The following is an 18,749-nucleotide window of genomic DNA, read 5'->3' on the forward strand; positions in this document are numbered from 1 at the left end:
CGCATTGCAGAGAGTGCAGAAGAAATCCAAAAATGGTTCCAGGGATGAGAAACTTCAGTTGTGAAGATAGATTGGAGATGTTGAGACTGTTCTCCTTGGAGAGGAGAAGGGTAAGAGGAGATTTGATAGAGGTGTTCAAAAATCATGAGGGGACTGGACAGAGTAGATAGGGAGAAGCTGTTCCTGATCATAAAAGGATCAAGAATGAGAGGGCATTGATTTAAAGTGATTTGCAAAAGAAACAAATGTGACGTGAGAAAGATCTTTTTCACACAGCGAGTGGCTCTGCTCTGGAATGCACTGCCTGGAAGTGCGGTGGAGGCAGATTCAATCAAGGCATTCAAGAGGGCATTTGATGATTATTTAAATAGACACAATGTGCGGGGTTACGGGGAAAAGGCAGGAAAATGGCAATGAGTCATAATGCTTATTCTGAAAGCCGGTGCAGACACGATGGGTCAAATGGCCTCTTTCTGTACTGTAACAATTCTGTGATTCTGAGAGTATCTACTCTAGCCTTCAAACTGCACTTGGTTAGATGTCCAGAGACAGAAGAATAATGTCCCCTCTAAGCTGTGCGTGGCTGCGCAGCAACCCAGAACACACTATTAATGGAACAGGCATACAATCAATGTCTCCTTTAAGATGTGCACAAGTACTGCCATGTGGCAAGCTTAAAGGGATCATGCAACGAAGTCATGCACAGCAAAGACAAATTAGAGGAAACACTACGTAAGATGCAAGTCCTGAAAACACTGGTACTCACAGTTATATTCATAATAATCAAACTGCTTGAGGTTTTAAAATGATTGAATTTATCTAAATGAATATTGCTCAATATTCCTTTTTCGACCTTAGCACAGAGTTAATTGAGCCTGGATAAAATGCTTTTCTGCATTTTGTAATGTTGTTGTTCAGTTCACTATTGTGGCTGTCATTTTTAAAGATATGTTTAACAAGAGTAAGCAGTAGGACTAAGCCCACAGTGTTAGTGTCACAATGTGTTCAGTGTTGATTGAAGTTTTAAATATAGAAGAGCATCATGGTTATGATCGTGTTGTCAAAATACCAAGAGTATAATGATATAATCAATGACACAAAGACACTCCACTGACATCCATCTAAACTGTTTCAATATGGTGTCTTAATCTCCAAAAAAGCACAACTTTATTTTTTTAATTAATTTTTGGAATGTGGGCATTTCTGGTTGGGCTGGCATTCATTATCCATCCCTAAATACCCTTGAGAAGATGGTGCTGAGTCACCTTCTTGAACAGCTGCAGTTCCGCTGGTAAAGGTGCTCCCACAATGCTGTTAGGTAGGGAGTTTAAGGATTTTGACCTAGCAACAATGAAAGGACAATAATATATGTTCAAGTCAGGATGGTACAGATGATGTGAAAATGTTTCCATGCATCTGTTGCCCTCGTCCTTCTAGATAGTGGAGGTCATGGGTTACTATAGTACACTGATGGAGGGATTGGATATTTAAGCTGGTGGGCTGTCTTGGTGTGGGAGACCTTGAATGACAGAGCATAGAACATTGGATAAGATAGAAAACTGGGTTCAGAGTATTGTGAGGTGGAATCCCTGAGATTGGGAACAGCGAAAAGCTGTTTGAGGGCTGTGGCCGAGAAGCACATTGACAGGGATTTAGGGGCTGATTAGTAATAATAAGTATGGGGAAAGGCTCAGGTAGGAGTGGCAAGATATATCACGATGGAGAGGGGAGAGCTATCTATAGTCCTCATTTTTTATAGCAGGTGTGCTCACAAAAACACGATTTGCTTATTATTTGCGATGGCCAGCGTATTGGCTTAGATCTTTATAATCAACAAGTCAAATTTGAATTTCAGAAATTAATTACCATCAGCTCTGGGATTTGAGTTCAGATCTTCACCTCTTCTCTTTCTTACTGAGGTGACTCTCTGAAGTAACAGTCAGGAAATGACCACTTGCAGCCAGTCTCTCCACTTCTCTCCTGCTCCCAGTCAGAATTTGCAATTGGTGATCAGAAGAGGATTTGTGAGCTTCTTTATTGTGAATTGTGGAACATATTCCTGGCTATATACAGGCTATGTGAGGTGAAAGCTTGTAGCTTTATTCACCTATGGAGAGTGGTCAGTTTGGCCACTTCAGCAGGTACTGTAAATACAGCTTGAGTTTAAGCAGACTATCACTTGTTTAATGCTTGGGGCTGCCTGAAAGGACTTAATGACAGATAATCTCATTCAAACAGCTGCTTAAACTGCCTGAAATAGCTGAACCAGTAAACACAGTTTAAGTGATGCTTTTGTATTTGACATCTGGTCTAAGGACAAATGGTTAAGCCCCATTTGCCTGATAGAGACGCCGATCCAGGATAAATGGGGACAGTGTAGGTGGTGGGTACATGGTAAGAAGCGAGATGAATAAGGAGAGAAAAATAAGGCCCTTGGGACAGGAGAGTGGGAGCAGCAAGAGATGATAGCCAGGGAAACGTGAAAAAAATAGGTGCCCAGGATAGATGGATAGGGCACTATACAACCAGGAGGAGAAAGACAAGGAAATACCTGGTTAAGTGCTGGGACCACTTGGTGGGGGCTGGAGCTGAGCCAGGTGAGGCAAGAGGCCAAGTACATATCAGGCAGTGTCACCTTCACTGGAAGTGAGAAGGAGCTGAGAAGACTCAAAGGTAGGTTTATATTGGTATAGTTTAGATGAAAGGGGCAATTATGGTAAAAAGGACATAAAAAGAAGTAATAAGGGTGTCTAAAGATCTGTGCATGTTCTTTATAGATAGACAGATTCCCTACATAAATCATGAAAAGCGGCATGCACAGTGCACAGCCAAAAAGTATTTATTTTGATCATTTGTCCAATGTGAAGCTGTGCACCTGATTCCCTGGATCAGAGAATGATACCTTAAGTATTAGAAATCATCATTTTAAGCTACAGAGGCTATAAAGTAAACTTCAGAAACAGCCTTGTTATTTGTAGATTTAGTAACTTATGCCAGTGCATTGCATTCTACCTTGGATGAAGCACAGAGAAGGAAGCTAGATATATCCCCTATCTATATCCCCTATCTAAGTAACAAAGTGATGCTACTGAATGCCAAAATACGGTCTGGCTAATGGAGCATGATGAATAACTTTCTTGTTCGAGTGTATGTGGTGCCTTGGAAATATGTCCCTATTTGTACCTCATTTACAATAATCATTTTCAGAGATAGTCTGGACAAAATACATAGGCACAAAACACGTTGAACATTTGAATCAGCTATGTGGGAACTTTCCTTGGTACTCACATAATATGGCACGGCTCATTCCTATCCTTGAGGCAGTATCCTTCTTCCCACTTCTTCTTTGTTGGAAAGGTTGTTGTCACAAATTTAGCACCTGCATGTGTGTTCTTTACTCCACACCATGGTGCATCTTTTCAAATATAAATAAATAATTGCATGAAAGGTTTTGAAGAGCTACAACAAAACAGACATCTGCTCTGAAGAAGATCCTCTCAGTAAATTTCTAAACCAGACACTTAATTAAAAGAAAAGTTTTAGTGGAAAAATCTTTTTATTTATTGGGTCTGGTTTAAAACCTACTGTAAGCTTTCTCTGCTAGCAATAAAGATAATATATGAAGTGAGTTTGCCTTTAATTCAGCCAGAAGGATGCAGCAGCAGGTGCCTTTTCACGGTTGGAGTTCAGGCTGTTTGTTGGGGCTGTTCTGAAAGAGCTCTGCACTCCATCCAATCCTTAATATACATGACCTAAGAATACTCATAAGAAATAAGAGGAGTAAGCCATACAGCCCATTGACCATGCTCTGCAACTCAAAAAGATCATGGCTAATCTTCTACCTCCACTTTCCCACCTCATCCCCATAACTCTTAATTCCTCTAGTGTCCAAAAATTTATTGATCCCAGTCTCGAATATATTCAAGAGCTGAACATCCATAGCTATTTGGGGTAAAGAATTCCAACCCTCTGAGTGAAGAAATTTCCCCTCTCAGTCCTAAATGGCTTCTCCTTTATCCTGAGATTGTAGCTGTACAACATGGACAGCAGCGGTTTAAGAAGACCGCTCACCACCACCACCTCAAAAGCAGTTAGGGACCGGCAATAAATGCTAGCCTAACCAGTGACGCCCACATCCGGTGAACAGAATAAAAACTATGATCCTCCAATTCTAGACTCCCAGCCTGGGGAAGCAGTCTCTCAGAACCTACCCTGTCAAGCCCTTTTAAGATTTTTACAGATTTCATTGAGATCACCTCTCATTCCTCTAGACTTCAGAGAGTATAGGTTCATTCTACTCAAGCTCTCCTCATAGGCAATTCTCTCATCCCAGGAATCATCCTACTGAACTTTTGTTAAACCCCCTCTTAGGCAAATATATCCTTCCTTAAGTAAGCAGACCAAAACTGTAAAAATACGCCAGGTGTACCCTCACTAAAGCCCAATATAATAGCAACAAGACTTGCTTTTAAGTTCCAACCACCTTGCAATAAAGATCAACATACTGATATCCCGTCTTAATAAGCCCAAAACATTCACCAAACATTTAAAACCCAATCTTTGCCAATAGTTCAGACAATGAGGGAACATGAGCTGTACAATTTAGAAAGCACCCCGAGTCTCTCGCTAATCTGCTTAGTTATCCAATTTCACTCAAGAAACAACAACTGAGCACAAGTGGACTCTGTAATTCTCAATGAGAGAAGAAAAATATAGTCATGGTCTTCAACACTGATCATTTCTAATGATCCTTGCTATAAAGTGCAAGGTAGATAAGAGCAGAGTGTGGTTCAGATGTTGTGACCACCTTATCCCTGTGCCTTCTTTGGAAGGTTCCAGGTTTGATCCCCAACCTTTACTGAGTTATTTCAGCGGTGACAATTCTAGGAAGCTGCAAATAACCTCAATAAGCCAGACAACAAAGAAGTGTCCTAGAGGGGTGGGGAGTGTGGGTGGAAGACTGTAGAAATCACTGGGCTTCTGTTCACACATGTTATCCAACAGTCCCCGTTGGAAGTACAGGTATCTTGGAAGAGGACAGGATTGTAATGCTCCTGTGGTTGAACTGTATGCTGATGCTTATTTTCTCAGCTAACACTTGGGTGAAGTGAAGTTCTAAAGGCTTTATGGCATAGAGCTTCACCCCATTCAAGAATCAAAACATGAGAAGACCGAGAGAAAACAGGCAAGAAAAATGCAAGTGTTATGGTATCGTCCAAGTGACCAAACTGTATGAACACAGGAAATGTACTTTGCAACTATCACCACAGTAAGGATACAGTAACTTTAGTTTAAAACAAAGTAAGCAGCACATGTCAGTCTTCTGCATATCCAGCAGTTAAATGCCATAAAGTAAATGAATATTAGCCACTGTGTTGTGTGACAACTCTGCTGTAGCTATGACTGTAAATAAAAACCATTTATGAACATGATCAGCTTGCCATCAAAATTTTACCTATTTCATTATAAAGTATCAAATACTTTTTACTCAGTTTTATAGACAGACTGCATGCAGTCAAAGCCTGAAGCAAATTACAGGATTATAATATATAAAGTCTAATTTAAAAAGAATGCATGGTCCAGAAGGACCTAGCCTGTTCGCCACTGCAGTCATATAAAATAGCAGACTAGACACTGTCTCACAGAAGAGTGTGTCACCGCAGTGTATCTACATAATCCGCTACATAGTGCTGCTCTGAGCATCTGGAGCCATTTTTATTCATTCAGTCTAGTGGAAGCAGTCAACTTGGATCACGGCAGGTAAACAAATATGTCAGCTAATTTTTGCACTCAGCTCTCTAAATAGAAATTCAGCATTCTACTGCTGGTCTATCCTTTATCCAAACTTTACATCTTGGGTAACTCTAGAAATATAACTTACCAGTCTCTATCATCAGCCTTTCACTCGGGATAGATTTCATGGCTTCAAGATTGGATTCCGTTTTTAAGGAGCTGAAAGAATCAAATTTGCACTTAATACATGTAGTATTAAGAACTGCAAGTCTATTATTCATTTAAGAATATGATAGATTTTAATTTTAACTGGGATAATGTTTCAAATTATTTAATGAATGCTATACATCAATACAATTAACAGTGATGGTCCTTAAACTCCTCCCCTAGCCTTCCTCTATTTTTAGAAATAGCGCATGCTCTCTATCAAATCAACTCAATCAATATTCTGCTTGAATTTTCCCAGTCACTCATTCAGTCAATTATTCACAATAAATATACCTACCAACTTGAGCTACAAAAGGAATTGTCATTTAAGGAACAGAAGCAGTCATGACAATGTATATCTTAGTATTTCAATTGCTTCTCCCATTAAAGAAGTTTTTTTAATTAAAAAGTAAAACTGGAAGAAAATTTGAGCTCCACACAAAGTAAAAGGTTTGTCTTTGTTAATCTGTGATCGACTCAATTTATTCATTAAGTGAAAGATCCTGATTATCTTTGTATTTAAAATTTCTGATCTTTTCACAAGAGAATAAGTTCTGATTATAACAGTCTATTCAGCTGTAAATTACTGTTCCCATCTACATTTATTATACTCGCTGCTGCCAGCAAAATTTAGAATCACCAACTCAGACTTTATTTATTAAATTATATATCTTTTAATGCTTTGCATTTACTGTAATGAAAACTGTATCCAAGTATTAAAGCTGCAAATATTGAACATCTTAAATCTTAAAGGTGTTAACTTAGGACTTTCAGAAATACTGACATCATCATTCTGTCTTAAATCTACCAGTCTGGAGGATGATGAGTTGAAAAATTCACTTTAATTTTGAAACATCAGCTAAGATGGATTAGGTAGGGGGTGAGAAAGTTTTTTCTTTAATCTTCAGAGCCAGAGGAGAAATGGATATAGGTCTGGGATGGCTGCGATGAGAAAAATTGTTGAAAAATGATTCCATTAAACCCTTCAGAACTTGTGATGAACCATTTGAAACAATATAATAAGGCTACTGGCATAATAGCAGATTTTGCAAGACAAAGAGATAATTTCTCTCAGCACAATTCTCATCCTGCCACAAGTAAACAACTTGGTGAAAAAATAGCCAATCAAATGCCTATTACCATTGAAATTTTGTTTGATTTTTCTGCAGAAATGCTGCTACTCCAATCCTCAAACTTTAATCATGCAACAATATTTCCTGTTAAGGATCTACTTGCTTGAAATATTAGTAATTATAAACTGACAAGAGTATTTAGTCATCCTGTAGTTTCTCAGTATTGGTCCCATGACAATGGCAGTTAGTCCAGTTTCTAATTACTGACCTGTTCCAATGTTAATTACCCTCATTCAGAACAATCAGTTAAAAAAAAACCCAAGGGACAAAAGACAGCAAACACACAATAAGGGGTACTTCTAGTAGTTTAATAAAAAATTTAAAACGTAGCAGATCACTTTGATATTACTCATGTAACTCAGTGGATATATTGCTTCAGTCCAATTAAACTGAAAAAAACTAAAGCCATTGTCTTTGGTCCTCGCCATAAACTCCATTCCCTAGCAACCAACACCATCCCTCTCCCTTGTTACAGTCCGAGGCAGAACCAGATCATTCACAACATTGTGTCCTATTGATCCTAGGGTAAGCTTCCAACCACACATTTGTTCCAACACCATGACCGCCTATTTCCGCCCCCATAACATCGCCTGATTCCAACCCTGCTCATCTGCTGCTAAAACGTTCATCCATGCCTTTGTTAACTCCAGACTTGACTATTCCAATGCTCCCACCTTGCAGCCTATCTAAAATTAAGTTAATCCAAAGCTCAGATGTCTGTAGCCTAACTCACACCAAAGCCTGTTTACCCATCAGCCCTGCACTCGCTGACATATACTGGCTTCTGATCTCATCTTCAATTCCTCCATCGTGCTCTAATACCCCTAGTCATCACTGTAACTTCCTCCAGCCCTACAAGCTCTGTGCTCCTCCAATTCTGACCTCTTGTACATCTCAGATTTTAATCGCTCCACTATTGGTAGTCACGTCTTCAGCTGCCTAGGTCCAAAGCTTTGGAATTCCCTCCCTAAATCTCTCAGGCTCTTTTTCCTCCTTTAAGATGCTCCTTAAAACCTACCTCTTTAACCAAGCTTTTGGTCACCTGTCCTAATATCCCCTTACATGGTTTGGTGTCGAATTTTGTTAGGCAACACTCCCGTGAAAAGCCTTGAGACAGGTAACTATGTTAAAGGTGCTATATAAATGTAAGTTGCTGTTATTGATAGCACTCATTATTATAAAGCAGCCTATGAGGAAAATGTGATAAAGTGTTATAGGATGTAAATGCAACATAGGAAACATTAAAAATGTGTAAAACATTAAAAATCTTGCATATAATGCAATCAGATCTCCTGTGATGTTGCTTATGGCATGTCAAAGGATGCAATGTTATAGGACATGGTGGAGCAATAATTTTGTCTGGTGGACACAGCCTGCAACTACAGTGCCACCAGAATCTATTTATAAAGGATTTTTATTTACCCTATGCCAATTTGCTTGTGTGTCAGGTAATAATTCAGAGATTATTACCTTTGAGGTTCTGCTTTTTAGTTTAGTTCCTAGTTACTCATGCTCCCTATGCAGAACCTCTTTCTTAATCCTACCTATGTCATTGGTAACCACCTGGTCCACAACTGGATCCTCCCCCTCCCACTGCAAGTTCCTCTCCAGCCCCGAGCAAATATTCTGAACCCTGGCACTGGGCAGTCAACAGAGCCTTCTGGACTCTCACGCTTGGCTGCAGAGAACTGTCTATCGCCCTGGCTATACTGTCGCCTACTACCACAACATTCAGTAGTAGGGAAAATACTGGAGTCTATTATAAAGGATGGATAACTGGAAAATAAATGATAAGATCGGGCAGAGTCAACATGGATTCATGAAAAGGAAATCATGTTTGACAAATCTGTTACAGGTTTTTGAGGAGGCAACTAGAAGAATAGATAAAGAGAGAATCAGTGGATGTGGTTTATTTGGATTTCAATAAGGCTCCACACAAGACATTAGTAAGCAAAGTGGGATTGGAGGTAATATACTGACGTGGATTGAAGATTGGTTATCAGACACAAAACAGAGTAGGAGTAAACAGGTCATTCTCAGGATGGCAGGCTGTTACTAGTTGTGTACAACAAGGATCAGTGCTTGGGCCCCAGATATTCGCAATCTATATCTATGATTAGGATATGGGGACCAAATGTAATATTTCCAAGTTTGTTGGTGACACAAACCTTAGTAGGAGTGTGGGTTGTGAGGAGGATGCAAAGAGGCTTTAAGGGGATTTAGACAGGCTAAGTGAGAGGGCAAGAACATTGCAAATGGAAATACAATGTAGAAAAATGTGAAGTTATCCACTTTGGTAGGAAAAACAGAAATGTAGAGTATTTCTTAAATGGTGAGAGATTGGGAAGAGTTGTTGTCCAAAGGGACCTGGGATGTCCTTGTTCACAAGTCATTGAAAACGAACATGCAGGTGCAGCAAGCAATTAGAAAGGCAAATGGTATGTTGGTCTTTATTGTAAGAGGATTTGAGTACAGGAGTAAAGAAGTGTTGCTGCAGTTGTACAGAGCCTTGGTGAGACTGCATCTGGAGAAGTGTGTGTAATTTTGGTCTCCTCACCCTAGGAAGGATATATTTGCCTGATAGGGAGTGCACCGAAGGTTCACCAGACTGATTTCTGGGATGGCTGGATTGTCCAGGATTGTGTGAGAACAAAAGCGAGGTCAGTAAGGTGGATGAGCAGGCTAGCCATGGCACCATGGTACAGGAAGCTGTTCAAGCAAGCGGAGCAAACAGGAATGTACTGGTAGTAGGGGACAGTATTGTGAGGGGGATTGACACTGTTCTCTGCAGCAAAGAGCAAGAGTCCAGAAGGCTGTGTTGCCTGCCCGGTGCTAGGGTTCAGGACATCTGCCCAGGGCCGGATAGGAGCTTGCAGTGGGAGGGGGAGGATCCAGTCATCACAGTTCAGGTAGGTACCAATGACATAGGCAGGACAAGGAAGATTGTTCTGCATAGTCAGTAGGAGTCAGTGGAGCTTGGTCCAAATTAAGGAGCAGAACCTCAAAGGTAATAACCTCTGGATTATTACCTGAGCCACATGCAAGTTGGCATAAGGCAAATAAGATTAGAGAGATGAATGCGTTGCTCAAAGACGGGTGTGGGAGAAGTGGGTTCCAATTCATGGGGCACTGGCATCAGTGCTGGGGAAAGTGGGGACTGTACTGTTGGAACAATCTACACCTGTACCTCATTGGGATGAGTGTTCTTATGAATCGCATAACTAGGGAAGTAGAAAGGGCTTCAAACTAAACAAGGGGTTGGGGGGTGAGGGATTAAGCTCGGGTAGATGTGGCAAATCAAAGGGTAGATTCGAGGCAGGAGACCACAACAGTAATATGGGAAATGAGAGTCAGAATAACAGGAAGGGACAGAGAGATAAAACCTAATAATACACCAATAGTCAAGACTACATGTTACAAAGATAACAAAAAGACAAAACTAAAGGCTCTGTATCCCAACGTGTGTAGCATTCATAACAAAGTAAATGAATCGAAAGCGCACATTGAAGTAAATAAATATGATCTGATAGCCATTATGGAGACGTGACTGCAGGATGACAAGGATTGCGTCCTAAATATTGAGGGGTATATTCAAGAAGAATATGAAGCTAGGTAAAGGTGGAGGGGTAGCACTGTTGACCAAGGATGGCGCTGGTGCAATAGTTACATATGACCTTGGTTCAGGGGATAGAATCGATCTGGGTGGAGGTGAGGAATAGTAGGGAAAATATGTCACTAGTGGGAGTGGTCTACAGGCCCCCTAACAGTAAGCACAATGTAGAATAAAGAATACAAGAAGAAATATTGGGTGCTTGTGATAAAGGGATGGCAATAATCATGAGTAATTTTAATCTACATACAAACTGGAAAAAGCAGTAAAAGCCTGGATGAGGAGTTCATGGAATGTTTGAGAGTTTTTTTTAGAGCAGCATGTTCTGGAACCAACCAGAGCAGGTTATATTAGACTTGGTTTTGTGAATTGTGACAGGATTAATTAATGACCTCAGGGTAAAGGCACCCCTCGGTAGTAGTGGGCACAATATGATTGAATTTTACATCCAGTTTGAAAGGGAGAAGAGTACGTCTAGGACTAGTATTTTAAACTCAAATAAAGGCAACTACATGGGCCTGAAAGCTGAGCTAGCTGAAGTGAACTGGGATACTAGGCTAGGTGATAGATCAATAGAGAAGCAGTGAAAGAGATTTAAGGAGATAGTTCAGAATACTCAGAATAAATATATTCCTACTATAAAGAAAAATTCTAAGGGGAGGACCCACCATCCGTGGCTAACTAAAGAAGTTAAGGAAAGCATCAAACTTAAGGAACAAGCATACAACTGCACAAAGATGAGTGGTGGGTCAGATGTTTGATCAGAATATAAAGAACGCAGAGAATGACAAAAAGGTTAATCAGGAGAAAGAAATTAACGTATGAGAGGAAGCTAGCTAGAAAGGTAAAACGAATAGCAAGACTTTCCACAGGTATTTAAAAAGGATAAGAGTAAGTAAAGCGAGTGTTGGTCCTCTAGATCTAGTGTGACAATGGGGAGTTAATAGTAGATAATAAGGAAATGGTGGATGAAATGAACAAATATTTTGTTTGTCTTCACTATTGAGGATACAAAAAACATTCCAGTAATAGCTGTAAATCAGGAGGTGGAAGGGAGAGGGGAACTTGGTGAAATTACAATCACTAGGAAAGTGGTACTGAGCAAACTGATGGAGCCGGGACTGACAAGTCTCCAGTTCCTGACAAACTTCATCCTAGGGTCTTAAAAGAGGTGGCTAATGAGGTAGTAGATGCATTAGTGTTCATTTTCCAAAATTCACTAGATTCTGGAAAGGTTCCATCAGACTGGAAAGTAGCAAATACAACCCCTCTATTCAAGAAGGGAGGGAGGCAGAAAACAGGAAATGATAGGCCAGTTAGCTTGATATCTGTCATGGGGAACGTGTTAGAATAGATCATTAAGCAGATTATAGCTGGGCACTTAGAGAAACTCAACATAATTAGGAAGAATCAGCATGGTTTCGTGAAAGGGAAATTATGTTTAACCAATTTATTGGAACTCTTTGAAGGAGTAATATGTACAGTGGATAAAGGGGAGCCTGTATACGTGCTGTACTTGGATTTCCAGAAGGCATTTGATAAGGTGCCACATCAAAGGCTATTGTGGGAAATAAAATAAAATGTAGGGGGTAATGTATTAGCATGGATAGAAGATTGGCTGGCTGACAGAAAACAGAGTATGCATAAATGGTTCTTTTTCTGATTGGCAGGATGTGATGAGTGCAGTCCTGCAGGAATCTGTTCTGGGACATCAAATTTTACAATTTATATCAATGATTTAGATGAGGGGTGTGAAGGCAGGGTAGCTAAATCTGCAGATGACACAAAGATAAGTAGGAAAGTATGTTGTGAAGAGGACATGAGGTAGCACACGGATGTAGATAGGTTGAGTGGGTGGACAAAAATCTGGCAGAGTATAATGTGGGAAAACGTGAAGTTGTGACATGACAGGAATGGAGTAAGACATAGCCGAAGACAGCTCCAATGATTTCTGTAATTTATCCCTCTAAAAATTACTGACATTGAGTTAAATGGTTCAGCTTTTCTGACGCTCAACATACATTCGAAATGTCTCAACAGAGGTAAACACAATCAGAATGAAACCGGGCCTGGTGCTTTATCGACTGTGGTGTCCGTCACTACAGTTGGTAACAACATGGCGGTTTCCTGTGTTGAATTTAATTCTGCCAGCACACTTGCTGACTTAGAGCATTATTTTCGCTGAATTTGCTGGACCCTGTTCGGAACGGAGTTCCTCTGTTGCTACTCTAAAAGCCTCCATCACCTCCTTCAATCAAAGGCTGCAGGATATTGAACAATCAGCTACTGACTCGAGTGACAGAACTGCGGCTCTGGAGGCCTGCTGCACCCAGCTGGAAGCCCAAAATACTAAATTGCAGACAAAGGTGGATGACTTGGAGAACTGTAGCCAAAAACAAAATTTAAGGATTCTCTTGGTGCCCGAGGGTGCGGAACAGGGAAACCATGCAACTTTTACTGAGGCAATTCTTTTGGAGGTTTTCGGCAAGGAGAGTTTCGATTCACTGCCGGTAGTGGATCGAGCCAATTGCTCTCCAGCGTTGCGGCCGCAGAATGGCGAACCCCCAAGGCTGTTAATACTAAGACTTCATCGCTATGGAGTGAAGGAGCAAATTATGCGTCTGTCTAGAGAAAAGGATCAACTATACTTTTGTGGAAGCAAGATATTCACCTGCCCTGACCTCAGCGTGGATCTAGCCCGGCATCGTGGAGAATACAAATCTGTTAAAGTCCAACTTTGTGAAACTGGACTTAAATATGGCGTTCTCCACCCTGCTCGCCTGTGTGACTTTCAACTGAATGAATAAGATTTTCAACACGCTGCAAGAAGCTTCAGCCTTTTTCAAGGACACAACTATACCTTCTCTTAATAAGTCATATCGTGACTTCATCCAAGACAAAACAGTTCTCAATGCTTAATTAGGTAACTATGCATGATGGTTCTGTTACATGATAAGTTTGTTGGTTATACCAATCTCTTTGTATCTAATGTCCAAACTGCATTAATCGTGGGAAATTTTACATAAACCCTATGGGTGTTTATTTTTTACCTTTTTCCATATGTGTAACTGAATTCTTTGAGAGTTGAACCTCTCTTTATATTCTCCCTTTTGTTGAGTACTGTATTACAAAACTGTTACTTCTGGACAGATTCTGTACCTCGTTTAGCATATGCTGAGGTTTACAATACTTTTGTTAGGGATATTTGATTGTATATTGCTTTAGTGTGGGCTGTCTTTTCAAGACACACTAGTAAGATAGGTATGAATAGTGCACTAGCTGTGAGGGGTAGCATTCACCTCATTTGGGGAGGTGATGCAAGCTTTTCTTCATTTGTTCTCCCCTCTCTTTCCTTTTCTTGTCTTTTCCAAATATACATACATGCTTTCCTCGTGGTCAGTTTTTAGCATTCTTCAGGTGGATGAGCTCTGGTTCAAAAATATTTAATCCTTTATTTGTAATGGTTACCATAAGGGGACCATATACTTTATTACGCTTTTATTATCATAATATCCACTAATATTAAGGCCTCACAGGGTGGTTGTCTGATCCATTTTATCACCTGGAATGTGAAAGGTCCAAATCGCCCAGTTAAAAAAAGTAAAGTTCTCTCATTTGAAGGTGGGCATTGCCTTCCTGCAGGAAGCTCAATCACATACATCTGACCATTTCAAATGTGGAAGAATTGGGTTGGGCAGATGTTTCATCCTAATTTTCATAGTAAAGCAATAGGTGCAGCAATTCTAATCCATAAAGGCATTCCCTTTGTTCAATCACTGGTTATAGCTGACCCTAATGGCCGCTATGTTATAGTACAAGGCAGGCTTTTTAACTGTCCTCTGATCTTAGCGAATGTGTATGCACCCAACTGCATAATCATTTAATTTCAAACTTATTTTCCATACCTAATTCAGACTAATATCACTTATATCACTTATTTCTTCGAAGAGACAAACTGTGTTCTTAACCCAAATTTAGAATGCTCGTCCACAAAATATGTTCCAACATCAAAATCAGCCTAAACCATCAGGTCTTTTCTGGATACACACGGATTGGTAGATTCATGGTGTTTTCTATACCCATCAGAAAAACAATACTCCTTTTTCTCTCCTGTTCACCACACCTACTCTCGTATTGACTATTTTCTTTGACAAGAGCCTGCTCCTGTTTATTCAATCTTGCGTACACAATCGTTTTGTGATCTCTGATCATGTCCTCTTAGTTTTATCAATACAATTCCATGGCCAACCTGTTCCTTTTCTTGATTCTCTTCTTCTAGCGGACCCTGATTTTTACTATATTCATTTCCTTGCAAATAGATACCTTTAAAGAACTTAATACTACTCCAGATATTTCCTTTGTTACTGTCTGGGAGAGTATGAAGGCTTACCTACATAGACAAACGATTTCATATACTGTTCAACTTAACAAACACAATACCTCAAAATTGTCCCAATTGATTGACCAAATTCTCTTAGTGGACCAGCAGTATGCTATTGCACCTATTCCAGTATTGTAGAAACAGCATCTGGCTCTACAGACTGAATTTGATTTTCTTTCTACGAAACACTGTCTTGAACCTGTCCTTCCATCTGTTATCTCTCCTGACCAGACAGGTTTTATATAGGCCAGGCAATCCCTTCTCTAATTTAAGGTATCTTCTCAATATTATTTATACGTATTCAACTACTCTCCCTGAGATTCTTATAACTATGGATGCAGAAAAGGCTTTTGATAGAGTGGAATGGGACTACCTCTTCCTCACTCTTCAAAAATTTGGATTTGGACCCATTTTTATAAAATGGATAAAACAATTGTATTTCTCACTGGTTACTTCAGTACATGCAAATAATATCCACTCTAAACTCTTTGACCTCCATCGAGGTACCAGGCAGGGCTGTCCCCTTTCCCCCCTACCTTTTGCTATTCCTATTGAGCCCCTGCAATTTCACTGCAGACCTGTGGAGATGTACAGCATGTTATATGGGGTGGAGTTGAGCAGAAACTCTCCCTATATGCTGATGACCTGCTTCTTTACGTCTCTGATCCGGTCTCATCTCTCCCACATATTTTCTCTACTCGAGTGATTTAGTCATACTTCAGGTTTTAAAATTAATTTACAAAAGAGAGAAATTTTTCCTATTAACTCAATTGCAAAGAGTTACCTTCTTTCTCTCTCCTCTCTCCACCCCCCCCCCCCACCTCCCCCACCTCTCAAGGTCTCAGTAAACGGTTTTAAATATTTAGGAATTTTAGTTACTTGATCTTTTTAAGCTCAACTTTGACTCTTTGTTGGAAAGTTTGAGAACTTAGCACATTGGTCTAGCTTACCCCCTTCTTTAATTGTTTGTACAAATTCAGTAAAGATTAATATTTTGCCAAAATTTCTATACTTATTTCAGTGCATTCTATTGTTTATCCCCAAGCATTTTTTTGTTGCAACAGACCAATTAATTTCTTCCTTTATTTGGAACAAGAAAACACCTAGAATTCATAAAGCTTTTTCACAAAGACCCAAGCATTTAGGTGTTTCAACTCGGCCAAATTGTCAGTTTTATTATTGGTCTACTAATATCCGTAATATTTCTTCTTGGCTTCATTCAGACTCAGCTAGTTTAGTGTGGGTACAATTGGAGGCAGCCTTCTGTCATTCCACATCTCTGCCTGCTGTGTTGTGCTCCTCCATTCCTTTCTCAACCAGTCGCTTTTCTTCAAACCCTATCGTTAGACAGTCACAAGATTTGAACCCAGTTCAGAACACACTTTGGGCTACAATCTCTCTCTTTATGCAGCTCTATTGATGCAAATCATTTATTTCAGCCTTCATGAGGAGATTCTGCCTTTCAAGTCTGGCACGTGAGAGGTGTCAAAACCCTTGCCAACTTATACATTGATATTTTCGCCTCTTTTGACTGTCTCTCTCAGAAATATGATCTGCCGCGCACACACTTTCGCTACTTATAAATCGGAGGTTTTCGTGCAAAAAGAAATTGCTGAGTTTCCTTTATTGCCCCCAGATCACCGATGGATATTATGTTAGAACCAAATCCTTTAGTTAGGGGGTTCATTTCCAAATTGTATTCTCTAATTTTTTTCACTACACTGCCCTTCTTTCTATCTTAAAAACTCTTTGGCAGCGAGGTTTTGACTCAGATTTATCAGAAGATAACTGGAAGTCTATTCTCTCTTGTGTACATTCCTCATCTGTATGTGCAAGACATGGGTTGCTACAATTTAAAATATTCCATCTATCCAAAGTGAAATTATCTAAGATTTATTCAAATTTTGATCCAACCTATGATAAATGTCATATTGCCCCAGCTCCTCTAATTCATATGTACTGGCCGTGTCTTAAATTAGCTTTGTTTTGGACAAAATTTTTTTTTTTTTTTTTTACATCACTCATATTTTTAGTAGCAACATTGAACCTTCTCCTATTACAGCCAAATGGCATCCTTCTTACAAAAATTCAGACTGATGCACTTGCCTTTTCATCATTATTGGCTAGACGTATTATTCTATTAAATTGTAAACAGTCTGCCCCACCTTCTTTTACTAATTGGATACGTGATCTTATGCAGAATCTTAAACTTGAGAAAATAAAGTACACTATAAGAGGCTCCACTGATGGATTTTATGTTGCTTGGCGACCTTTCTTAGATTATTTTGAGGAACTAAGCTCTCTACTTTCATATAACTAACCCTAATTAGACTGTATGTATTATATCATGTGAAGCTATATCTGACCTATTATTGTAGCTGACTTTCTTATTTATTTTTTCGGGGTCTGGGGAAGGTTTTTTTTTTCTCCTTCCTCCTGCTTCTCTTTCTCCTTCCCTATTCTTTCTCTTCCAAATGTAAGTGTGTTAAATTATTGCTGTACTGTTAGCTTTTTTTTGATTATGATTGTTAAAACTTAATAACCAGAAATTTGAAAAAATATGAAGTTATTCACTTTGGCAGGAAGGATAAAAAAAAGCAAAGTATTACTTGAACAGAGAATGGCTGCAGAATTCCAAGGTGCAGAGGGATCTAGGTGCTCTTGTGCATGAGTTACAAAAAGTTAGTATGCAGGTACAGTAAGTAATTAAGGCGGCAAATGGAATGCTATCCTTTATTACGAGAAGAATTGAACATTAGAGTAAGGATGTTATGCATCTCGGATAGTGTGCGCAGCTTTGGTCTCCTTATTTAAGGAAGGTTGTAAATGCATTGGAGGCGTTTCAGAGGAGGATTACTAGATTTTTATCTGGAATGAGCAGGATGTCTTATGAGGAAAGTTTAGACAAACTGGGCTTGTTTCCACTGGAGTTTAGAAGAGGGATGAGTTCAGTGAAGTATATAAATAAAATCCTGAATGGTATTGACAAGGTGGACATGGAAAGGATGTTTCCTCTTGTGGGTGCGTCCAGAACAAGGGCGGGGAGGTGCATTGTTTTAAAATTAGGGCTTGCCCTTTTAGGACAGAGATGAGGAGAAATCTTTTTCTCTCAGAGGATTGTGTGACTTTGGAACTCTCTGCCTCAGAAGTCGGTGGAGGTGGGGTCATTGAATATTTTTAAGGTGGAAGTAGATTGATTCCCTTGCCTAACAAGTATCTAAGATTATCAGGGGTAGATGGGAATTTCAAAATTTGAAACACAAACAGATGAACCATGATCTTATTGAATGGTGGAGCAGGCTCGAGGGGCAGAATGGTCTACTTCTGCTCCTATTTCATATGCTCACATATCCCATGAGGAGTGATTGAGGAGTTTGAGGAGACTGTGTCTATATTCTCTAGAGTTTAGAAGAATGAGAGGCGTACAAAACTCTTACAGGGCTCAACAGGGTAGATGTAGGAAGGATGTTTCCCCTTGCTGGTGGGTCTAGAACCAGGGGACAGTGTCTCAGAATAAGAGGTAGGCCGTTTAGGATCGAGAAGGAATTTCTTCATTCAGACCGTGGTGAATCTTTGGAATTCTCTACCCCAGAGGGCTGTAGAAACTTGGTCATTGAGTATGTTCAAGACAGAGATGGATAGATTCCTGGTTAATAAAGATATCAAGGGATATGGGGATAGTGCG

General features: G+C 39.8%; 1 protein-coding gene across 4 annotated transcripts in view; it reads right to left on the bottom strand.

Annotated features, from left to right (window-relative positions):
- Window positions 1-18,749, bottom strand: part of tatdn1 (TatD DNase domain containing 1) — a 92,500-nt gene that overhangs the window by 34,985 nt on the left and 38,766 nt on the right. For all 4 annotated transcript variants that reach the window (XM_078540602.1, XM_078540601.1, XM_078540604.1 and 1 more), the window contains 2 exons: window positions 5,882-5,952; window positions 3,289-3,415 (listed from right to left, as the gene is read on the bottom strand). In XM_078540602.1, coding sequence (XP_078396728.1) covers window positions 3,289-3,415; window positions 5,882-5,952 — 198 coding nt within the window. The remainder of the gene's footprint in view (window positions 1-3,288; window positions 3,416-5,881; window positions 5,953-18,749) is intronic.

Source organism: Cetorhinus maximus, chromosome 4 (genome assembly GCF_964194155.1).
Source record: "Cetorhinus maximus chromosome 4, sCetMax3.hap1.1, whole genome shotgun sequence".
Lineage (NCBI taxonomy): Eukaryota > Metazoa > Chordata > Chondrichthyes > Lamniformes > Cetorhinidae > Cetorhinus > Cetorhinus maximus.